We start from the raw sequence: 25,929 nt of genomic DNA, 5'->3' as shown, positions 1-25,929 counted from the left end.
GTGCCAAAGCTTATCCCTAGGAACCGAGTCAAACGCTTTTCTGAAATAAACTAAGAAACAAAAGACTTCTTCCTTTTTCTCCCAAACTTTTTCAATGATGTGCCTTAAAGTTACACAATGATCAACTGTGGAATGTTTAGGTCTAAAACCTGCTTTCCCTTTAGCACGCTTATCTCTTTCTTTTGCTAATTTTGATTTCTAGCATGCTTCGAAATAGCTTTGCAAACAAAGGGTTTATCATGATGGTCCTATAATTGGAGGGATTATTGACATCACCACTCTTGAAAAGAGTTATTGCCAGACTAGTTGTCCAATCCATGCGGAGCCCTTGTTGTATGATGTTGTTGAAGATTTTTGTAATGTGAGGTGCAAGAATATTTGAGCCCCATTATGGATATTCTGCTTGGAGTTCAGCTAAGTCTTTTGCTTTTCGAACACCCATCTTCTTGATAACCATCTCTACCTCTTGTACCGTGAAGAGTTCAGTATTAGTGTTGACCAAGGGGGGAGGGTCAACCTTGGGAACTTGCGTCTCCTCACCTTCCAATACAATAATTCATTTGTGCAATTGAGTATGTAAGCTCGCTAATCAAGGGAAAAAGTGGACAGTTCATAGTGGCTTTCCCTTCCAATTGGGGCTTTAAACATGCCCAAATGTTTCCTTGGCAAGAGAGGTTAATAAAAGACCCTATTAGGTGGTTTCAACCTCTGAGGGAATGATAGGTCCATGGTACATCCATAAAATGGCGGGTGTCATGTGAAGTAGAGATGAAATGGGGTAGGGGCAAGAGGGGAGGCTCCAAGCCACATGCCATGGTACAAGGGTAGCTATGACGAGGGAAGCCCATGCCTTATGCATAGGAGGGAGCAATCATGGTACATGAGTTACCTTGACCTTTGTTTTTCCACCCTTCTTCATATGCCTTCTGCCTTTTATTGATTTTCTTCATTTTACTGCTCGGATTGCAAGGGAATGCAGGCATGATGTGTAAGATATAGCAATGATTAGCCCCCTCAAGGTGGGGCAGTGCATCACCCACCAAGTGTGGGGACAATCATGGGTTCCTTGATGATGCAAGGGCACTCATAGTGGCCCTAGTAACCAGGGTGATGTCCATAATGATGGGGGTAGAGCTCATGTTTGGCTTTTGCCCATGTGCTAAATTTTATTGTCTCTGCCATCTTTTGCATTTTGTGGTACATTTCGTGTTGTATGTGTCCATGTTATGCTTTTACCTTTGTTTTTTCGCTGCATCAACCTCAAGGGCATCGTTCTAGGCCCAACCCAAGGTGTGGACAAGGGGAGGGGAAGGCTAACACCTTGTGGACCCAATGGACAAATGTGGACCCAGATGGGAAAAATGTGAAAAGGGCTTGTAATGAGTGGAGGGAAGTGAGATATATGGTATCAGGAAGCAGGACCACACAACCAAAATCAGGGTTTCCCATGTAGTGCCACTCCTAAAGCTAGTAGCCAATAAAGGAGATCCCACGGGACTAGGATACAAGATTAACTCCGAAAGCTGAGATAAGGAAACAAGAGAACAACCTAAGCCCTTTCTTTCCTCTAAGTCCCCCCACTATTCCATGCCCAAGTGTGCGCAAGAAAAGGAAACATAAACACCCAATTACATAATGAAAACTTAAAAGTCATACCTTCGGGTTTGGATGGCCCACCTTCAAATATATGATCATGATAGATTAGCGGGGGCTCACAATGGTTGGCTCAAGTGGTGGAGAATGGTTGCACATTGAGCTATCAGGTGGTTGTTGGTTGCTGGTTGAAGACAATTCTGGGAGAAAAATTCTCCAATATGGATCACGCACAGGTGGTGGGTAACATCTGGCTCTAATAGGGATATGACCTCTCAACAGAGTGCACGAACCATGCACTCGAATGCGGGGGTCATTAGAACATAAGCAATCTTCTGGTTAGTCCATAGGGTAGCATGTTTTGATGGCGTCCTTTGATCACCCAGGATTTTGTTAGTCCATAAAATCAACAAGTAACAAAATCTACTCTAGAATGCAAATCTAATCTAAATGAACCTAATCTAGCATGATAACATAATATGATGTTAAATTCTAAAGCAAAAATCAATATGCAATGCATCCTACCCTAACACGCATATGATACAATGACAGGTGTAATAAAAAAGCCAACATAACCAACATATTGATGGATCAATACAAAAGCATGTGCCCCTATGAATACTCATGAGATAAATCTAGGAGCAAGGACAAGGATAGTCATATGCTAGATCATGAGGGCTGCAGGTGGGAAAATAAAGCAACCATGCATGAAAGATCATGGATGATGAAGTAAAAGAGGGACGTGAGTTGTACCATTGGATCCTCTCTTCCAGCCCAAAGATGGAGATATCAATAACCAAGCTCACGAAGTTGTGATGAAGGGCTACCTTCAACATATCATTCTGATCAAGGTCCTCCTTAATGGTGTCATGCTTCATGGTTGCTGTAAGGTCATGATGGGAAGGAAAAGGGTCCAATGACATGGGGAGCCACAACATGTTGGTTGCTCAATATGATGATCACATCAAAAAGGGACAACCAGCGTGTGCTCATTGTCTTCAGAGCATGGCCGAGAAGAAGTGATACATCTAATGAGTTGTTTTTCCTCAAGGTTACACTCGGAAGGGGGAAATGACTTATCTTCATCACTAATTGTGTGAGAAAGGGCAAGGAAAGGATCCACTGATGGCTCGTATATATCCCTAGAATCATATGGAAGGCAAGGCAAGACAAGGCCCCTATTGATGTCATCTGTGAAAATTTTTGAATCTAACTCATCAGAAATCCCTTACTGCTATTTCTGGTTTATTATCTCCTACTTGTTCTTTACATTGACAAGTTATTTAATCATATAAACATTGAAATAAACACAATAGAAACCTTCACAAATACACAGATCAACAACTGAAATAAACTGAGACAACACAAGGGACACCGTTATTTTTGAACAATCATCCCTGGAAAAACCCAATGCGGGAAAATCGATGCATCAGATATGAGGGTTTTATTATTATGCAATTTTCTGAATACAACTAGGGTGCTAGAAATGGCTCACCCTTCAGAGATTTTCCTCGGCAAAAGTACCTTGCTCCGAAGATGGATATTCCAGCTAATCAGCGACCAGATGATTGGCCCTATAGTAACTTCAGTTGTTCCTTAGCTGGACAGCAAATGCTGCTCCGAGCTAACTTCTAGAACTGCGTCACCCTCTAAGGACTGTGTCACCCTCTACGGCTCTGCGTCTGCCTCTCAGCTCTCAGTCTGCCCCACGAAAACACCACAACGCAACTCTTTTTGCCCAGCGTCAACATTGCTAGCCTCTGCATCTTCCTGCGTCAGTTTCTCGGCCTCTTGCGTCACTAGCGCTGGCCCTCCAAACCTCTACGTCAGCTCTGGCTGCCTCTGCGTCAGCCCAAACTGCCTCTGCATTAGCGCAAACTGCCTCCGCGTTGTCTCTTCGACACTATCTCTTTCTCTCCGCTATGTATTCTCGGCCTTCTGCCGAACTGCCCCTCACTGCAATAGATCACTAACTCGATTTCTCAGCAAACCCTGCCCCAAAAAATCGAATTGATTGATCAACTTGGTGTATCTCCAACTGACCTTCAAGCCTCCTCTTATACTTTTTTTGTTGGCGATTCAACGACTGAGATTAAGTCCCTAATTAACGGCTGAGATTAGATCTGGCTTGATCCTCGTTATTTAGAACTTTCTCACCCAATTATATATTAATACACATTAATATTTTAATTTTCCTAAGTTTAGACTTAGGAACCCCATTAAAAACATTAATTATTTTAATATGTCTCCATCCAGGTGAAATTTCCCAAATGATTTCTGGGTCTTGGAGATCTCATGTGCCTTAGCCTCTCCACCAATTTTGATGGCTAGAGCACATATGATGCTACCAAAAATCAACACCCCCTCTTAGTGAGGAATGTGCTCTAGTAATGCTTCATCACCGAAACATCACACTGATCCTCCGCACCGATACCTATGATGATGCAAGGCCTGCTACCCCACATCCCTTGCATTGCTGCTTCTTGTACTGTTGCCCATGACACTGCCACTGCCACTGCTACATCTGTACTGCAACTCCCTCTCAACATGTTGCATCATCATACTGCCCATAGCACTGCCACTGCTAATTGCTGCACTGCAACTCAATTACCGAGAAGTAAGTAGTTGACTTCACCAAAAAACTAACATCCCATTCAGTCTGGAAGCCTCGTGATGCTGAAGCTACCTCTGTTGTTATCCTGTGATCCCTTTGTTGCCACTGCGTTGCTGCAAACACCTTTGTGCCTCTCGCACTACTGCAACCTCTATTGTGCTGCTACGGACTTCTACACTCTAGCCCTGCCTTGCTGCTCCACCACACTTTGCTCCACCTGACACTTGTCATGATACTATTGTTGTTAAGGGCTCCCGTAGCCGGATGTGATCTAAGAGTTTGGGAACCTCAAGGATCCTGCTTCTAATATGTAGTCCTCTTGACTACAACTCAATGTCTCCCCACCTCTTTTCTAGAGGTGCATGAACACTCATCGCACAACCGTCATCAGTCTCGACCTCTTTCTCTGCCTTAGCTGGAGCTACCTTTGAATCAGAAGCTTCTCTCTTGCCTTTCTTCTTGGGACACTAGGATGCATAATGACCCAACACCCCACAATTGAAGCACTTGACCTTGGAGATATCCTTCTTCTTCCTCTTCCCTTACTGTCTTGCAAATGCTAGAGCCACATCCTCCCCCTCCTCTTTCTTGACTCGACCTCCCTTGTCACTACTCCCTGCCTTGTACATCCTCCTGATCTCTTTATGGCTAAGAGCTGCCCACATCTCCTCCCAACTGGGAAGAGTAGCCCTGCCCAAAATACTTTGGACAAATGTCTCCCACTCCTCGGAGACTACATTCAGGGCAGTCCTGACCATAAACTCTGGATCCGGTGTAGACCCCACGGAAGTAAGCTGGTCGCGAATTTCCTGCAACCTAAGAAGGAATGGATCTATCTTCTCTCCCTTCTGCATCTGATATGACCGCAACTGATTCTCCAATAGCATCTTCCGCTACACGAAAGAGCCTTGGTATAAGGTGGTCAACGCCTCCCACATCTCCCTTGCTGTGTTCTTCTCAACAATATGTGGTATGACATGATCTTTGACCCCGTCTAGGATCAAGCATTTTTCCTTCGCCTCGACCTCCTCATACTTCTCATTAGCATTCGGGTCAACTGGGACAACTACGGTTTTCAAGGCATAGTCCTTGATGCGATGTTTGTCCAGGATTGCCAAGATCCTGGCCTTCTAGATGACAAAATTGGAAGCTCCGTCCAATCTGTCTTGATCCCTCAATCCATTGACTGCCATCTCTACTCCTCTTCTAGACTCCCTCTGAGTCTCGACTTCCCTCCTGGAATTCCCCCTGCCAACTGTCGAACCACTCCTCGCTAATCCTTTTCCGCTGCAACTCGGATTTGGATTTTTTGGCTAGAAATCTGTCAAGGTAGTGCTTCCCGTTGACCACTGGAGTGGTACCTGATGATTATATGAAGACTCCATGGCCAAGGATGATCCAAAGGACACTTGTACCATCAGATATCATCATCCAACAATCTCATAAGACATTGAGAGATTAATTTAAGAGGGGGTTTCATGAACCCTTTGCTTCTTTTCCACCTTGAAAAATATCATATATTTTCTTCTTTCATTTGTGTGCATATTGGTTTTATCTAGCATTTGAGGTCTTATTTCTTTTGCATGCTAACTCTTTTGCTTGCTTTCTTACAGGTGTTCTTGGAGGCAATTCAAATTTGAAGAAAGGGAGCTGAAGCATAAGCTAAGTAACCCTTTTCCATTGGAAACTCAAGTCCAAGGTTATTTGGGCTTTCCATTTGAAAGCATTTCACTTCATTCTAAAAGGAAAACAATTTCATTTCTTAAAAAGCAATACTTTGAAGGCATTGGTTGTTTATGTATTTCATGCTTATCTTATGTGTTTATGGTTATTGCTCATATCGGTTTCGCTTATAAATCTTAAAGAAATGATATATTTAACTCTAACAATTCTCCTAGAAACTCACATATTTTTTAACTTAAATTTTCATTAGGGACCACCCCCCTTAGCTAACTTAGGAGATGCTCAAATGGAGAGAGTCGGGATTAGTGTGACAACCCCTTCTCTGAGTTCCCTGCCACCAACCACACTTTGTGGGGTTCAAGGCTTTTCTCACTGACTTGTAGGTAGGTGTAGGCGGCAGGGTCAACACTTCCCTCTACCTTGGTTCCCTCTCTTTAGACACTGTTATGCACTGATAGAAACAACGTATCACCAGCCCCTCAAATCAAAATCTGCACAACTCCCTTAGCCCTGGCAACTGAAGAATCTGAGCCCTTTAGGCTCTGCACAATCACGACTTGGGCTAAATCTATCCTCCTAGCCACAACGTCGATCCTTCCTGGCTGAGAAAGATGACCGGGCATTACGTAGGTTTGATCTGCCCCTCTCTTCCTCTGCGCTAGCCCTCCTCCTGGCTTGAAATGCTGATGTAGGCTCTGCGTGAGCTTCTCCGTCATCCTCTAAGCATTGCGTCACCTCTTCTCGTGCCGCTTCAGCTTTGGAACAACGCTATCTCTCGGGACAAGTGTTTCCGCTGCAAAATTTCTAGATTTCTCCTGCTGGCGTCTCTAGTCCTCCTGTGATCTGCAATCCCTTTGATACCATGTGAAAATTTCTGAATCTACACATCAACAATCCTACTGCAATCATTGGTTTACTATCTCCTACTTGTTTCTACATTCAACAAGTTATTTAAATATTTAAATATTGATGAAAACACTATTGCAGACTACACACACATACAGATCATGAACTGAAATGAAATGAGACAAATACAAGGGACACTGTTATTTTTGGACAATTGTTTCCGGAAAAGCCCAATGCAGGAAAACCGGTGCAACAGACATGAGGGTTTTATTATTATGTAGTTTTCTGAATACAACTAAGGTGCCAAAAATGGCTCACCCTTCAGAGATTTTCCTCGGCAGAAGTACCTTGCTCCAAAGACAGATATTCTGGCTAATAAGCAACCGGATGATTGGCCCTATAGTAACTTCGACTGTTCCTTAGTTGTACAACGAAAGTTGCTCCAAGCTAACTTTTGGAACTGCGTCACCCTCCAAGGATTGCGTCACCCTCTACGGCTCTGTGTCTGCCTCTCAGCTCTCAGTCTGCCCCACGAAAACCCCACAATGCAGCGCTTTCTGCCCAGCGTCAACACTGCTAGCCTCTACGTCTACCTGCATCAGTTTCTCGGCCTCCTGTGTTACCGACGTTGGCCCTCCAAACCTCTGCGTCAGCTCTGAATCAGCTCTGGTTGCCTCTGCATTCGCCCAGGCTACCTCTGTGTTGTCTCTCTAACACTATCTCTACCTCCCTGCTATGTATTCTCGGCCTTCTGCCAAATTGCCCCTCGCATAGATCACTAACTCGATTTCTCAGCAAACCTTGCCCCAGAAAATTGAATTGACTAGTCAACTTGGTGTGTCTCCATCTGACCCTCAAGCCTCCTCTTATACTTTTCCTGTTGACGATTCAACGACCGAGATTAAGTCCCTAATCAACGACTAAGATTAGATTTGGCTTGATCCTCGTTATTGAGAACTTTCTCACCCAATTTTATATTAATACACATTAATATTTTAATTTTCCTAAGTTTAGACGTAGGAACCCCATTATAAATATTAATTATTTTAATATCTCTTTGTTCAGGTGGAGTTTTTGAAAACAATTTCTGGGTCTTGGAGATCTCATGTGCGTTAGCCTCTCCACCAATTTTGATGGCTAGAGCACATCCGATGCTACCAGAAATCAACATCATCATCTATGTCATAGATAGGGTATTCATCATAAGGATGGCTAGTAACCCTACTCACTTTTGAGCTTCCTGGATGATTACTCACACTCGGATACCATGTGAAAATTTCAAAACTGAAATCCTATTACAACAACTGGAAATTATTCTTCTAATTGTTAATTAATTTTAACAATTTATTTGCTATGACAAATATTGAATAAATCACATTGCGATCTTCACAAATAAAATACTGCGGAAATAATAGCACTGGAAACTGAGAAAATTCTAGCGCACAATAAAAATGATAGTTATTTTTGGACAATTGTCCATGGAAAAACCCAACTTGGGAAAACTGGTGCAGCAGTGAGGGTTTTATTATTATGCAATAATGAAATTCTGAGTATAATCTATGGATGCCCAATTGGCAATCCTAGCAACAAGAAAATTTGGGCAAAATTATCTAAGGGAATTACCCTTTTTCCACAAGCAACCCTGGCACAACTTCTCTTTAGAAACTCGTCCTCCTGGACCCTTTGCGTCAAACTCTGCGCAGGCCCTATGACGTTTAGCCTCTGAACTGCCTCTGATGAAGTCGTTCTGCCTGTCTTTGCTGAAGAAACCGCTTCTCCGGGACTCTCGACCCTCTACTCGGCCTCTAGAACTAAAATTTAATTTCTCTCCAAGTAAATTGAATTGCTTCTCTAAAGCAACTGTGCAGTCCTCTGGGCTGCCTCATTGGGAATAACTCGGCCCCTTGCTGCTGCATCTCCGAATCTGGAAAACTTCCTCCGGATCACTGTCTCTATCCCTCACTGTCTCTGCTTCAATCTCTGGGTCTCCAGCAACTGCTCTCTGGTAATCGATCTGCCAAGGAAATCAAACTTTTGGTGTTTCTTGTGTATCTTCTCCAAGTGCCCATCAACTTCTTATAATCCTTTGTTGGGACTCCAACAACCAAGATTAAAACTTAATCAAGGGCTAGGATCATCCTGAAGTCAATCCGTTTGAGTTTCTAGACTATTCCCACTTTGACTTAATTACTTCTGATTAATTAACCATATTCCCCAAGTTTAGACTTAGGAAATATTTAAAAATAGGCTAATAATTTAATTAAGCGATCTCTAGGTGGAATTTCCAGAAACAATTTCTGGGTTTTGAAGATCTCATGTATTCTAGCCCCTCCACTAAATTTTGTGGCCAGAACACATCTGATGCCACTTAAACTAACAATTGATGATTATATTGGGATGTCATCTTCCTCTTATTCGTCTCATTATGGTTCTAGCTTAAGATGCCCTAAGACATTTCCAATCAAGTAGAGAAGGGTAGCGGGTTTTTCGTTTAGCGATTTTATTTTTCGTAGATTAGTAATAGGAGTTGCTTTTGTGCTTCCACTATGTAGCATTTTTCTGTCAACTTCTTCACCATTCTCCCACCTACCATGAGTGGAATACCAAAGCATTGAAGTTTTGAACAATCAATACAATCAATTCTAATTAATGAACATATTATTGTTTGTTTTGTCCATGGCTTATTATAAAATTCATTCAATGAAATGTTACTCGAATGTTACACTGGATTATAGTTTCGAGTCTCATTTTCCTACTTTTGTGGCCATTCATTGGATATTAACAAAATGATCTCTTTTTTCCTTTATCTTATCAATGGAATGATTATATGATACAACATCTACATTTTATTTAGGTATGTTATCCCTTTATTTTTATATTTCTTTCAAGAATGAAAAGAAATTTATGTTGAGTTACATTATAATGAGACTTAGATTTTCCCAAAGAATTGTTCAAAGATTCTACAATCTGCATGTTGAGTTGTCTTTTAGTCCAATTCATCCCTTTTGGTCAACTGTAGGCATTAGTAAGGTTCTAATTTCAATCCCAATTTGTGTGATCCTTCTATGGTCAGAATATATCTTCTAGACACTGGATCACTGTCATGTAGCATTCTTCTTGTTATACTTTTTTGCTGAAATATCAATTTTTTTTTGTTTATATATTTTCAAACATGGCACAAAGATGCAAGAAAATATTTTTCTTTTGTTATTACTTGACTAACAATTAGATATCACTCTTGGAGTCCCTCGTATCAAAGAGATTATAAATGCAGCAAAGAATATCAGTACTCCAATTATCACTGCAAAGCTCATATGTGATAATGATGTAAAAGCAGCACGCATAGTGAAAGGTCGCATTGAAAAAACTGTGCTTGGTGAGGTATGACCATGCAATCTGGACTCTTTTTATTCTCCCAAATGATCAGGGCTCATTTCTTATGTTAGTGCAGGAATTTCCCTTTCACAGTAAGCATGTTTTTTATGGGTATTTATATTTTTAGCCATCTTTTGCAATGTGTATATAAAAGTACTTTAAACATTGGTACTAAGAACATTTGCAGCTTTTCTTCTGTTAGTTACCGTTCTCCTTTGTAATGTTATTTTGATATTTCATTATGTTGTATTTGAAAATTATTTTGTATGTGATAATACTTTGCTTGTTTGAAACATAGCTTCTTGTTAGAAATTTTGAGTGACAGATAGATAATAAACCATCCATGAGGCCAACATATCTATGAGACTAAAGATGCTTACATTTAACGCGACATTTTCATCAAAATAAAAGAGAGAAAAAGACAAGGTGGAGTGCAGATACAGAGTATGGTAAAGAATAGTTCTGGGCTACTCATTTCGTTGGTTTTGTATCTGAAATTCTTTTTATTCTTTTGGACAGTCAGTTAGCTTTTCTTTCTATTTTTAGCAGGGTGGTGATAGAACTTGCTTTCAAGCTCCTACTATCCATTTATGCTAACTGTTCTTTTGAGTTCCATCAACCAACTTTGTGCTCATTTGCTGGACTTTAATAAAATTATCTTAATATCTTATCTCCATTTCAAGAGTCTCCTACTTCACTGTAGTTTTTTCTGTAGTTTGCCCCTAAGGCACATTATACTTGTGGCCTGCTTGTCGTGTTTTCTACGTGGCCCTTTTGAAATGTGTACTGAATCAAACCAGTTCATAAACTAAATATCCAAAATAAATAGGATAACATAAAGGAACCCATACAGATGAAAACAATGTATTGCATCTATAATATTGTTATCTCTCAGAGTTGTTGCAAGTAAACCTACAAAATTGTTAAGTAAATAGTCCTTGCTGGTTGCTAATTACTGCTCTGTTTACCAGTCACCAGGGGGCATCCCTAGTGATTGTATGTTTCCAACAACTTAGGAAACCTGCATAGTTAGCACAAGTGATCAGTACACGAAGTATTTGTCTTTGATATGTATGCAAGAATCCAAGGACACAAGAAAACTTTAGTTATATGATGAGAGATTCAACTTCACAGGACAGCTACACTGTGAATGATGAGAGGAGATGAATGTGTTCCTCAAGTGTTGATCAAATCAAAATAAGGTCACTAAGGTCAATATTTTTCAACCAATAGACTTGAAGAGCTGTAACACATGCCATAATAAATTCCTATCGGTATATTGGCCAAAAGATTGTTTGCATCATGATGACAAGATTGGCTGAATAATAAGCATTGCACAGAGTGGAGGTACCAATAAAAGAAATTTGGAAAAGAAGAAAGATAATGTTGGCTGTATACCATTCGCTCAATGATCCACCTCTTTCTGTCCTCTTCACTCCTCTTATGGAACCTCAAGACTCCATACTTGTACACTGTAGCCATGCTTTGATTGACAGCAATCCTTCACTTGTAACTGCTGATAACTGAACATGCACACAAAAATTGCAAAAAATGTCATGTCCCCATTTTTATTCTTCTTCATAGTACATCCTGTTAGTTTTTGGTAGCATCGGATGTGCTCTAGCCATGAAAATTGGTGGAGAGGCTAAGGCACATGAGTTCTAAAGAACCCAAAAACCATTTGGTGAAATCCCACCCGGATTGTATTTTACTAAAATAATTAATATTTTTAATGGGGTTCCTATGTCTAAACTTAGAAAATTAAAGTATTAGTGAGTATTAATCAAAATATGGGTGAGAATGTTGTAGAAAGCGGATCAAGTCAAGATTTTAATCTTAGCCATTGATTAGAGACTTAATCTCGGCCGTTGAAGTCTCAACAAGAAAAGTATAAGGAGGCTTGGGGGTTCATTCAGAAACACACACCGAGAGAACAGATTGATTTAGAGTTCGAAATTTCTGGGGGTTGGAAGTTGAGAAATTCAAACTAAGTGATCATTCTGCAGCAGAGGGGTAGGGATAGTTCGGGAACACTAGGCAGAGAGGTAGAGAGCCACTAGTGGAGGCAACACAACACCTAGAGGGACTGACGCTGGGCCAGTCTGGGACCACACAGGCTTGACGCTGAACCACGAAGAGCCAGCGTAGAGGAGAAGTTGCCCTCACGTAGAAATCCAGAATTTCACTGTGGAGCTGCTGAAATAGTCGGGGAAGGTTGATGCAGAAGCTCCAGGAGGCAGAAGAGATAGTGCAGCGCTGACGTAGGGCCTATGCAGGGCCAACACAAAGATAACCAGGGGTTTGCCAGTTCTGCTATCAGATCAACTAGAAACTGCCGGGTGAAGTGAGGTAATCTCACTCAGTTTCCCGCCGTTATACTTTTCTCTATAACTAGATTGCCAGGAGAGCATCCAACATTGTATTAAGAACTAATGATTAATAATATAAAACCCTTAGAGCTGCTGCACCGGTTTTCTCGCATTGGGTTTTTCGGGGACTATTTTATCCAAACATAATGGTGTCCTATGTATCTTGTTCTTTGCTCAGTTTCTTGTTTCATGTAATCAAATTAGGTGTAGGCTGCAGAAGTAATTTACTTTATTTTTCAGAAAATAACTTGATAATGTATATTAAAATAAAGTAGGAGAAGTAAATTTAGTTTTGCTACAGTAAGGGTTCCTTGAGTATAGGAATTTTCACATGGTATCACAACATTGATTTTGAAACAGGAAGAGCAAATCCAATGCTGAGTAGAGAGGCCAATAGCTGCATTTCACAGGAATTCGAATCCCCTTGGATGGATTGTGCAGTCCTGTGCCGGGAAAGCAAAGATTCCGAGGAAATCTCTCTCTAAGAGAGTCGATAGAAAGGTACGATTTCCGGTTGGTGAGTTTGTAGAGGCAGAGGGAGTGACGCAGAGCCTTAGCGCAGTGCTTGAAGGACACAATTTTTGCTGGGGCTGAAATCTGTTGGAAAAGAGAAAAGACACATAGAAGGGGAATTTTCTCCTTAGAGGGCGTTTCTCGCCTAAAGTTTGAATTTTTCACTTGTCGGGCAGCAGACCAGTGCTGCGTAGTGACTAGAGGAGTCAATTCGACAATTTGGGTAAGATGGCATCACATGGGCTTCGAGATCAGGATAGGTTGGAAGGAGCTTCCAACTATGTCATATGGAAGACCAAAATCTTAGCTGTTCTGAAGGAGTACGATCTCGAAGCTTATGTTAAGAGTGTTGTGGTTGTTCCCGTGGACAATGATTCGAAGAAGAAGTGCAAGGCCAAGCAGGCAAAGGCGAAGAGGTACATACTCAATGGAGTTCAAGATCATGTGGTCTCACACTTGCAGTGCAAAGATACAACCCAAGAAATGTGGGAAGCTTTGTCTTCATTGTATGAAGGTTCTTCGAAACAACACAAGATGTACTTAGAACAAAAGTTGCAGCAGACATTGATGCAGAAGAGAGAAGGGGTTAATTCCTATCTTCAACGTCTTTAGGACACCAGAGACCAGTTTGCTGCAGTGGGGTCTACTCCTCAGTCTACCACGATGGTAAGGACGACTTTGAATGGAGTCTCGGATGAATGGCAAGTTTTCGTTCGAAGTATATTCGGCAGGGAAAGACTAGCTTCATGGGAGGTGATGTGGACAACCCTTCAACAAGAAGAATTAAGGAGGGATCTAGTTACAGTCAACCCCAATGGCAGTAGTGGTAGTGGCATGAAGACCAAGGAGGAGGAGGAGAACGCAGCTCAGCATCAAAGGGACAACAGAAGTAGAAGTGAAAGGACATTTCGAAGGTGAAATGTTTTAGATGTGGTGAGATGGGCTGCTTTGCATCCCAATGTCCTTTGAAGCAAAAGGATAATGATGAGAAACAAGATCCTAAGGCTGCTCCAACAAAAATTGACGAAGATGAGTTTGCCATGAGTGCCCACGCATCTCCAGGAGGGAAATGGGGCGATATAGAACTGTAGTTGGGAGGACTACATGTGGGTAGGATCCTTGAGGAACCCACCTCTTGGATCAATTCCTTGCTACGGGAGCCCGAGATTCAGCAGTAGTGAGATGGACTTAAAGTCAGATGATGCAATGGGTTGGTTGGAGAGACAGATGCAACAGCCTGAGACTAGAGACTAATCAACACAGAGCAAGGTTGGCAGCAGCGTAAAAGATTGAGAGGGTCAGAGACTAGTAGCAGCCAGATTCCAACATTCACATGATATTATGCTGCTATATTATGCTGAACACAGCTAGCAGTGGAAGTGTTAGCAGCAAATCCAAAGGGAGAGGTAGTACAGATGCAGCAATGTCATGGGCGGCAATACAGTAGTAGCAGCAACATAGTGTTGGTGGCAACAACAATGCGGAAAGGAGATGCTTCAGAGACAAAGCAACATGCAGTTGAACATTGTTGCTAGAGCACATTCCTTGCTAAGAGGGAGTGTGAGTTTTTGGTAGCATTGGATGTGTTGTAGCCATGAAAATTGGTGGAGAGGCTAAGGCACATGAGTTCTAAAGAGCCCAAAAATCGTTTGGTGAAATTCCATACGAATTGTATTTTATTAAAATAATTAATATTTTTAATGGGGTTCCTAAGTCTAAACTTAGGAAAATTAAAGTATTAATGGGTATTCATCAAAATATGGGTGAGAATGTTCGAGAAAGTGGATCAAGTCAAGTTTTTAATCTTAGCCATTGATTAGAGACTTAATCTCGGCCATTGAAGGCTCAACGAGAAAAGTATAAGGAGGCTTGGGGTTCATTCAGAAACACACACTGAGAGAACAAATTGATCTAGAGTTTAGAAATTTCTGGGGCTTAGAAGCTGAGAAATTCAAACTAAGTGATCATTATGCAGCGGAGGGGTAGGGATAGTTTCAGAATACTGGGCAGAGAGGCAGAGAGCTAATAGTGGAGGCAGCGGAACACCTAGAGGGACTGACACTGGGCCAGTGTAGGCCCACGCATGCTTGACGTTGAACCAGGGAGAGCCAGTGCAGAGGAGAAGCTGTTCTCATGCAGAAATCCGAAATTTTGCTGGGGTGCTGCTAGAACAGCTGGGGAAGGTTGACGCAAAAGCTCTAGGAGGCAGAAGAGACAGCGCAGGGCTAACTCACAACCTTTGAAGCTGATGCAGGGCCTACGCAAGGCCAGCGCAGAGATAGCTAAAGTTTTGCTAGTTCTGTTGCCGGATCAGCGGGAAACTGCTGGGTGAAGTGAGGTAATCTCACTAAGTTTTCCGCCATTATATTTTTCTCTGTAACTGGATTGCCGGGAGGGCATCCAACATTGTATTCAGAACTATTGCTTAATAATATAAAACCCTCATAGTTGTTGCATCGGTTTTCTCGCATTGGGCTTTTCCGGGGACTATTTGTCCAAAAATAACAGTGTCCTATGTATCTTGTTCTTTGCTCAATTTCTTGTTTCATGTAATCAAATTAAATTGGTGTAGGCTGTAGAAGTAATTTACTTAAATTTTTTCAGAAAATAACTTGATAATGTATATTAAAATCAAATAGGAGAAGTAAATTCAGTTTCGCTGCAGTAGGGGTTCATTGAGTATAGGAATTTTCACACAGCCAGGGTGGATCTTGAGGGTAGGTGATGGCCAGGTCAGTGGAACAGGTTTATATCATCAAGGGTGCCGATAAAGTTTTGAGGAGTTTTTATGGGATTTGATTGCATTCGCTTGGCATATTCCATCACTTGCACAGTCTGCCTTTCATTTCGTCACATTTCGACAACTTTAAAAAATTAGCATTATTATGGAGCCTAAATTAATTATGCTTGAGGTGGCATTCCGGGGAGATTAGTTGATGGAACACCTCAATGTAATAGCTCGTTGGAACTGGAACGAGAAGATCTACAGGATAGGATGATGAGAGGTGACTTGCAGTGGCCAAAGAGAGTATGGTGGGCGATTTAACATTTTCCTTAATTAAAATGTGACTTTAATTAGTCATTTAATTAAGGGATAATAATTAATTGGGGAAAAGGGGCCAAAAGTGAAATAAAATAAAATTAAAGGGTCACTTGATAAAGTCAATGGAGGAGCTTCTAGAATAATAATAAAATAATAAATAAGATGCTTCTAGAGGCTTGGAGATCTATCTATTAGATCTATAAAAGAGGAGGACAACATTTGGAGACATCTTGGAGTTGAATTTCCTTTTTTGTGGAGAGGTTTGAGAACGTGGTTCTCTACTTCAGCAGTAGCCCCAGGACACAAACCCTCGAGTGAATTCAGTGGGAGTGGGCAAGCACCCATCTCTTCCCTTGGTGGATCCTTTCAGGATTCACAGGGTTGTAGTTATTGATATTCAGTTGTTTGGAGGCCAATTGCGCCATTATTGTAGATCGATTTGAGGCCAGTTTTATCTCAGCTATCTCAACTATTTTGTTATTCCAGCATGTAAAACCCCAGTTTATATATTATAATAAAGTTGAGATTGTTTTCCACTTATCGTGTTGGGGAATTGCATGCATTTTATTTGTTATATTTTACTTGGCAATCTCCTGTTAAGTGAGTGATAATTTTTTGAAGGGTTGTTCCAAATTTTCTTCATTTGGGACATTGCAGTGGTATTAGAGCCTTGTTCTTGGCTCAGCCTGCGGGTTTTTTAGTCTTCAGTGGTAAGTATTATTGAAGGGTTTTTTTGGGGAAGTCAAAAAACCCTATTCCTGCAACAAATGAGAATTTGTCAAAATGAGCTTGACAAATTTTCTTATTAAGTGAGCAACAAATCCTCTTACAAATTGTTGCTGAAATAGTTCTACAAATTGGCCCACTTAGATGTTGATATGGAGGAGAAATTGTTCTAAAAGTTGGGTATCAAGATCTGCTTGAAAATCTAAAGGGCAAAGTTCAGTATTGGAGGACCAAATTGCCTCGGGATCGAATTTTTCTTCAATGGCCGAAAGCCTTTAATTCTAGAGGGCCGAATGATAATTTATGAAAGGGGAGTGAGGAAATTGCGATGAGAAAATCAGGCGTAAATTTCGGCCACATTTTTCAAATGATAGCATTATTGTCAAGAATGTGGCTCACAACGCACCCATTCATCTCTGAAAGCCAAAGTGGAATTTGTTTAGTCGCTGAGCCAAGTTTATGGACGATGAAGAGCCGCCATCGAATTTGGGGGTCGCGTTACTAATCTGAGATCCAAAGGGGGCCGACTCAAGTTCATAAAGTTAAAGTGAACAAATTTTATTGGAGGTGGAGATATTGGCAAAGCTCGAGTTCCATTGTGCCATCAAACATTGGTGGAATTGTTGCAGTTGAATTCAAAGCCGAGTTCATGCCACATTGTGCAAGGGTCGTGATAATTGTTCCGTAGAAGGTTCGACCACACTCTACATGAGGACTGGGCGTGATTCTTTGCAAATCATATTTTCGGCTGAGATTGTTAATAAGCCTGTGTGAAAGCCAAGGCGATAATCTAAATGCCCGTGTTCGTAGGGGCGTTAAGAGGACTCACACATGTTATTGATGCCTAGTTTTGGTTTGTTGCAGTTATGTCGGCACACAAAATGTGACATAGGTTGTAAGATTGCAGGTGTCCATTGTTACAGACTATACACAGTGTGTGTGAACAAGGATGTTGGGCATGACAAGCAGGAACAAGTGCAGCTGGAGCATAGGTCATTGATTAAGATACAAACCAAAGAGGGAATGCGTACTCATTGAAGAATTGAAGAAACAAAGCATGGTTTCATTTTCTAATGGTTGTAATTAGAAGCAGCGCAATCAAATTTCACGGGTTAGTTTTTGGTAATCTTGGCAGCAGTTATGATCACATCGGCTGAGTTCTTGGAGCATCGAACGCGTCAATTAAGTGAATCGATGAATTATATCAGATTGCTGGTAGCTTGTGTGTCATTAACCAAATTTGTGTCTCACATTGTAGAACATGTAAGGAGTTAGCTTCAATCAACGACGAGTGATCAGACTGCGAACTTTTGTTCTGTGCGATAACAATGAAACAACACGATTTCTTGAATTTCCATGGATTAAGTCTGGTCAATCCTTTATCCGATTGTGTGGTCATTGCGATTGAGCTGGATCGATCGTGGGTGCCCAAAACAAGACCACTGTGGAGACACCAAAGTTTTTTCGGAGCTGTTGGACAAGCTGCTATTTTAAACATATTTTATTGTTTTAGTAGATCAAGGTCAATGCTGTCTTTGCATTACTGAAGATATCGTGGCTCAGTAACAAGGCAAAATTTCTGAAGTGGAGATTCGAGCTAGAAGAAGGAAAACAATCCTCCATAAACTTATGTATGTTATCTCAAGCACATGGGTCAGCTTTGAGGAGATAAGCTAATAAACCAGGTTCTCCCATGCCATTTAAACTTGCTTTTTCTGTGGTTGATTTCAGTGTGGATTAAAGAATATATAGATATATATTTCAGATCTGTTTTATGCAGTGTGGATAAAGTTTGCAAAAAATCGTGATTTAATCCTAAAAATGCAATTTTTTCAACTAAACGATTTAATCCCCTGACTTTTTGGCGACTTTTTCAGAAAGGAAAAAATCACGATTTAATTGTTATACTCCCGATTTAATCGAGAGTCGACCCAAAAGTCGGCCTCCCTCCTAGGCTGCGGATAGGACAAAGGCCACCTCAAAAAGTCGGCAAAAGTGTTTTTTGCCGACAGAGTGTTTTTTCTACAATTTTAAGGTGTTTGGATGTTAGCATGATCCACCAGTGTGGTAGGGGAATGTTGAGGCATGAAAGAAATTTTGTGACTTTGTCAGGGGCATTCCTGATGGGTTGGAGGATTTCCAGATATTTTGTCCTTATTTGTTTTGGTAAATTAAAGACTTTTTATATTAACATACAACAGTGTGCATTGTCACACTCTGGCTTCATTGCCTCAAAATTAAAGTTTCATTGTTTGATGATAAAGCCAAAAAAAGCTTTGCTTGACAACATCAGTCTCAATCCTTGTCCATACTAGCTAGACTCTGCCTTACCATGCTTGATCATATCATAGATTCAGTTTTAGGATTTGATATTTACTGATTACAGAGTAGAATAAAATAACAAAATTTTCAAATCTCTAAAAGGACTACTGGGCATACCCATAGAGCCCACTATAATCTTTAAACTAGCAAACTAATCATCAAACCGAATCCTATATTTATGTTTTCGTAAGCAAAGTTTAAGGCTATCCCAAATCAAACAGCGAAAAGAAATATTAGAATGCTTAACTGAGTAGGCAGCATTTTTGTCCAACAAACATAGGGAATGTGTCGCTTGATTGGTTGCTTTGAATTGTTGCATAGCCCTCTTTCCATCTTCCACATCAATTGGTCCTTATCTCTTGGAGCAGGTAGTTCAGGTAATTATTTGTCTCCAGAGCATGCTTCTGCTATCAACTTTTTCTTTAGGAAGCTCACATGTGTTGCCGAAGTTGGCAGGTATCCTTCAGAGAATGGAAGCATCCATTGATGGCAATCCTAATGTAGAGTCTTTAGGTTGTTGTTTGTTATGCCAAGAATCCCATGAGGACATACTTTACCATCCATTGGGAATCTATAGGCACCTTGAAGACATTCTGATATCTTGGAATATTTTTTGGGTTGTCTGGTGAGAATCAGAAGGGTTCCTCATCTCTTCTTTAGTCTGTTGTTCCTTCATAATTCTGCTATCATGTTGCCAAGTGTAAATTTGTGGTGTTGGATGGCAAATTCTAAATGCCCGTTCATGTCTTCCCACTAGATCTTCATACTTGAAGAGTGGATGACAGATGACCTCATTTCTTCCCACTAAGATGTGTATCAGTGGCTTCAAAACCACCATCCTAGAGTTTCTCTTGTGCCCAAAACATTTAGAGGAGGTGACACCATCTAGGATGGGCAGCAGCAGCATAGGATAGAGGCCACCTCTTCCATCGGCTTCTAGAGGATGATTGAGTCCATTTGTATCCCTAGGGGCAGGGCCTTCTTCCTCTAGAGGAAAAGGCAAAGCCATTCCCTATTCTCGTAAAACGGGAAGATGATCTTAGTGACTGATTACTTTATGACTTTTAGATGACTCATGATATACATTTATTATATTTTTTGTTGATATTTTGACTCTTGAGAGTTGAGACTCAGACAGGACTCAAGATTGAAGAGTTGACTCACTATTTTGATATGTGATGTAGCACTAGACTTCATATACATATTATATATTAGCTTTCTTTACATGTTTATGTGGAAATGCATTTATTTGATGTTGTGGATACTCTAGATGTTAAAAAAAATAAAAAAAATGAATAATTTTGTGTGTTTTTTTTTAATTTTGCCGACTTTTAAAAAAAACTCCCGACTTTAAGGAATTTTTCAACTTTTGGACCCTTGCCGAATTAATCCCGACTTTGACTTTTTCCACATTGGTTTTATGTACCTATTTAAGGAGAAACCCATATAGTATGCTTCAATAAATGTTCATAACAATGAGGTGATTTTCGGTGAATGGTGTCAATTATAACCTGGGTCGAGGGTTGAAATTTGGTTGCCACTGTGTGTTTGCTCGAGGTTAAAAACAACCAAAACCTTAGTACTCACTCATTACATTTCATGAAGCCTCTCATTGCGGAACCTCATTAAAATGTGAGATCTCATTGACCATCTTGTGCTATTTTCTAGTGGCAATTTCTGAGAACAAGTTTGGTATTGCTGTTATCAAAGGTTTGAGATTTAATTACTACAACCATTCATCTCTGTATCTGAATCCTATAAGATACCTTGTTGGACCTTGTATTGAGTAAAAAATTGCCATTGTAATGGTCAAATGTCCAATCTTGCATTACTGTAGCTGTCTTGTGTGCCACTATTGACATAAAGCCTTGTTAATTTGTGAGGATAGGATTCATAACTGAGCATGCTCTATTGTATGGTCTATTTTGCATAAGGTATGTAACTGCTAAGTTGCAAGGGCTGATTTGAGGACATACTTCATTAAATTTATTATTGAAGCCAAGGAAAATATCCAAGGCCATCTCTGTATCATCAAAAGATCAAGCAACTATCCAATCACCTGTAGTTGTTTGAACATGAATTCTAATTGATGTCATTGAGTCATAATTGCTAAGAATTTGTACGCATAGCCTTGTATTTGACAACTGTCCCCTGTATTATTATTGAGCAAGTTTGTTGCTAAAGTAATAGAGGGATTTGCAGGTTGCAAATTTATTAGCCCATGGATGAATCATTGAGACAGTTTGCAACCCATTGTGCTGAACCTCTTGTTAGAAGAAATTTGATAAGGAGATTCCTTCTAGGGTTTATATCTGGAAAAGATGAGGAGCCAAAGCAAGAGCAGTCTCCAGAACCCCCAAAGAAGAGCAAAAATCAAATGAGAAGAGAGCGGATCTGTTTTACATGTCAGGGAGTGTGGACATTGGATCACAAATGTAAAATCAGAGGGGATAGAGAAGCAGACGAGACTGCTAAAATTGAAGCAGAGTTGGCAAGGAACTCAAGTCAATTGATTATGAAGAAGATTGAAGGGCCCTTAGTTGAACATGAGTCTACTATAGAGGAGTCCATTGGTTCTTCTGAACCATCATATGGAAATGTTGACAGCAGCCTTGATGTGCATCCATGTTTAATGGGTGAATGTGACGCACAACAGATTGTCCTTGTGAGGGGAGGAGACGTTCGGAGAGATGAGCTCCCAGTGAGGGTTTGGCATGGAGAGCACATAGAGGAGCATGAGTCAGATCAGGAGGAGATTCCTTCTGACTCTCAGGATGAGGATTCTTCTTTGGACGAGTCCTTGGATTCGTACGAGGATGCCTCCAAGGGGCACGAGTCATGTAGAGTTGTTGACAACAGGCCATATTCTTATGATGAGCAGTCAGTGGGTCCTAGGAGAGACATTCAGGATGATGGATCACCAGTGATGATTCAATAGGAGAAGCATATGGTGGAGCATGAGTCAACTATGCACAGTATGCATAATGAGCCTTTTAGGGAGAGCCAATTGGAGGTTAATGTTGAGTCCATGATGGAGGAGGATGAGCAACCATCCTTAGGGTTAGCCATTGATGAGGAGTAGACAGATATACAGATTGTTGGCAGGGTGACAATATTCGTTGAATCTTGTTTTCAGGAGATGCTAGAGTATGACAGGATAGTTTGGTAGGAGATTCGTGGACTGGAGGAGTGTGGAGTTTTCTATCAGGCAAGGGAGATGGCAGTGCATCCATCTTTGGGTCTACGCATTGATGAGGTAGAAACAGATGTAGTGGCAGCCAACCGAGCTGCAACATTTTCAGGCAGCAATCCTTTCCGGGAGTACATAGACAGGGGTTGCAGCACAATTTTCCCACTTTTTCCCATTAGAGGGAGAGAGGCAAGATTTTTTGGACATATTTTGATTGATCGGGTAGAGCTTGAGGGGTTGAGCATGGACCAATTTCAGCATAGCAGATGTATCCCTTGCACAGGTGTCCATACATTAGATTGGTGGGAGATCATGAGTTGGTATCCTTTTGATGGAGTATCAACCTTAGTTCGAGGCACAATAGTAGGAGCACTTAGACGAGGAGGTTACTATAGGTTTTAGTGAGCAGTGGGAGGTAGAACGATAGTTCACCAGTGTTTCCTTAGCATTAGCCCTGCATGAGCAAAGTGGGGATGACCTTGGCCTATGCCCGAGGTTGGATTGGATAGAGGTGATGAGCTGGTACACAGTTGGTGGGGCAACATTCATAGCTAGAGCTATAGCATAGCAGGAGCCATGGAGCATTTATGCTCCTTCTTGGTGGCATTGGGATCCAGGTATTGGAGGATCCAGTCTTGTTTCGATAACTTGGAGGCGTGACGTAGACCCGTGCTTTGTATGGGATCCGGGCATTGGGTCTCAGATGTGTTGGGCCACATATTTGGATTCCTTGAGGGCAAGCAATCTTGGGGTAGAGGACTATCATGTCCCCATTTTTATTCTTCTTCATAGTACAACCAGGGTGGATTGCTAGTGCAGGGGATGGCCAGGTCAATGGAGAAGGTTTATGTCATTAGAGGTCCTGATGGAGTTTTTATGGGATTTGATGGCATTCACTTGGCATATTCCATCATCCGCACAGTTTTCCTTTCGTTTCGTCGCATTCCGACAACTTTCAAAAGCTAGCATTATTATGGAGCCTAACTTAATTAATTATGCTCGAGGTGGCGTTCTGAGGAGATTGATTGATGGAACCGAAACGAGAAGATCTACAGGATGGGATGCTGAGAAGTGACATCCAGTGGCCGAATAAAGTATGGTGGGCAATTTGCATTTTCCTTAATTAAAAATGACTTTTATTAGTCATTTAAGTAAGGAAAAATAATTAATTGGGAAAAAGGGCCAAACGTGACTTAAGTGAAATAAAATAAAATTAAAAGGGTCACTTGATAAAGTCAATGGAGGAGCTTCTAGAATAATAATAAAATAATAAAATAAGATGCTTCTAGAGGCTTGAAGATCTGTCTATTAGATCTATAAAAGAGGAGGACATTTGGAGATATCTTGGAGTTCAATTTTCTTTCTTGTGGATAGGTTTGAGAATGTGGTTCTCTACTTTAGTAGTATCCCCAGGACGGAAACCCTCGGGTGAATTCAGTGAGAGTGGGCGAGTGCCCATCTCTTCCCTTGGTGGATCCATTCAGGGTTCACAGGTTTCAGTTATTGATATTCAGTTGTTTGGAGGCCAATTGCGCCATTATTGTAGATCTATTTGAGGCCAGTTTTATCTCAGCTATCTCAGCTATCTCAGCAATTTTGTTATTCCAGCTTGTAAAACCCCAGTTTATATATTATAATAAAGCTGAGATTGTTTTCCGCTTATCGTGTTATGGAATTGCATGCATTTTATCTGTTATATTTTACATGGCAATCTTTTGTTAAGTGAATGATAATTTTTTTGAAGGGTTGTTCCAAATTTTCTTCATTTGGGACATCGCAAAATAATTAACACACTGCTGTTATGTGGCTGTTTAGAGAAGCCTAACTACCAGCACCTGCTAATAATAGAACACATGCTTACTGCTGTACATTGGCATAACAAGTAGAAAACAGTTGATCCTTTGTTTGCATGGTAGTACCCTCTCACTTTCCAAAAATAAGTTCTGCATCAAATTTCAATGCCTTCAGTGCACACCTGGGCAGCCTCTTGTGGGATGATCCGTAGCCAAGAACAGTAGAATTCCTTAAAAAATTCTGTTTCATAAACTCTAAAATGTTAAACCATTCCCAGATCTGTTTTAAGGCAAATTTACTGGATAACTGCTTTGGGAGGTGCAAGATAACTGGCTGATCTGCTAGAAGACTTTCTTTAATAGGCTGTTAGCATACTGTTAACTGACAAATATGTCAGTAAACAACTAACTACTAGAGACATAGTGCAGTCACATATATGGATGTCAACTCATAAAGTAGTGTGCACTTATCCTCAAAGTTCATGCCACCAAATTAGAGTGCCGATTGATCTCCCTTGAATCTCTCGAAAAAATTCCAATTACAAAGGAAGAGGTCGGCTTAGGGTTCCTCATTATGGAAAAGGTAAATAGGGTTTAGGTCTTATCTCACATTCAAGCTGAATGAAGAGTTTGAATTATTGAAAAATACCAACGTGCCAAGAGTTTTAGAATAGCAAGTATGCCAAATTCTCACTTGAAAATAACACACATTTGAGTTTCTTCAAATATACCAACGGGGTCACATTAGGGTTTTGGAGATGGAGAAGCTTAACATCAGTCCGACCTAGGGTTTGGCTCAATAGACAACCCTCTCAATGACTGCCACATGAAACACTGAAATACTTCTACTAGCTCAATTCAAACCAATTCATCACTGCACAATGTGCACATTGGAACAAGGAGTTCAGAACCTGTATCTACCAAAAATACTAATGCTAAATAGAGCCGTGCCAAAAATGGCAATGTGACTACTTAAAAATAGGAAAAACGGAAAATGAAGGGAACTGCTATGAGATTGCTGTCAATTATAACAGACATGAAAATAGCAGGATCTCACTTGTCAATTAAATAAGTCATTACTCTTTTTGTTTTGCTTGGAATCCAAATATATACTCAGAATCGACATGTGAGCTTTAAAACCCTAACTACTAAAAATAACAGTGTCATGAAAATGCTTGCATGTTGCCAAGAAAAAGATCATTGGCATCATGATCTCACAAGGATGAATAATATGTGATTTACTCAGACATTAGAACTTTGATGCCTGTTATCGATCCGATTAGCAGCGTTACTAAGGTCCTGGCAACCTGCTGGATGGGTACACATAGGGCATGGGCCCACTATCACCTCGGCCCACGCCCCCACTATTTAGGCCCAACAATCTCCTAAATTGCCCAAAGAGGAGTCCCTAAGATAACCCCAAATGATCCTAAACAACATCAGTGCCTTGTATGGGATCACTTGAAGTGGAGGTGTTAATCTCCTGGAACCACTTAGCTGTAAAAGATATGACTGTGCAGAAAAAAACTAAACAGTGGTTTTAGTAGCACCAAAACATAAAATATATGGCGTGTGACCTATGGATTTTGGCTTACAAAAAATAATCTAACCAATTATGCAATTAGTTTTGACTTTGGGTTATTGGTTGGAGAGTTACATATCAAAACAATTTGCTGCCCATGTAGTAGACTGTAAAGTCTGCAAAAAATGCAGGGACAATAATCTATTTAGTCTATAACAACCACACTACAAGTGCCTAAGAATTTCTAGATTGCAAATCTAGCAGTGTCGAGAGATATGAGGGTAAATCTTGACACCTCCCCTCATCTTAAAATGGCTGAAAAGGGTAATTTCCAACAAAC

The 25,929-nt window shown here is 40.7% G+C and overlaps 1 protein-coding gene across 6 annotated transcripts in view; it reads left to right on the top strand.

Moving 5' to 3' along the window:
* Positions 1-25,929, top strand: part of LOC149203292 (DNA-directed RNA polymerase III subunit 1-like) — a 450,745-nt gene that overhangs the window by 317,804 nt on the left and 107,012 nt on the right. For all 6 annotated transcript variants that reach the window (XM_089403379.1, XM_089403376.1, XM_089403378.1 and 3 more), the window contains exon 22: positions 9,966-10,117. In XM_089403379.1, the coding sequence (XP_089259505.1) occupies positions 9,966-10,117 (152 nt within the window). The remainder of the gene's footprint in view (positions 1-9,965; positions 10,118-25,929) is intronic.

The sequence above is a fragment of the Pinus tabuliformis genome, chromosome 2_1 (assembly GCF_031772625.1).
Source record: "Pinus tabuliformis cultivar Carrire ecotype Pingquan chromosome 2_1, CPIR1, whole genome shotgun sequence".
Classification (NCBI taxonomy): domain Eukaryota; kingdom Viridiplantae; phylum Streptophyta; class Pinopsida; order Pinales; family Pinaceae; genus Pinus; species Pinus tabuliformis.
The sequence above is the reverse complement of the archived record's forward strand: the minus strand, read 5'-3'. Positions and strand labels throughout refer to the sequence as shown.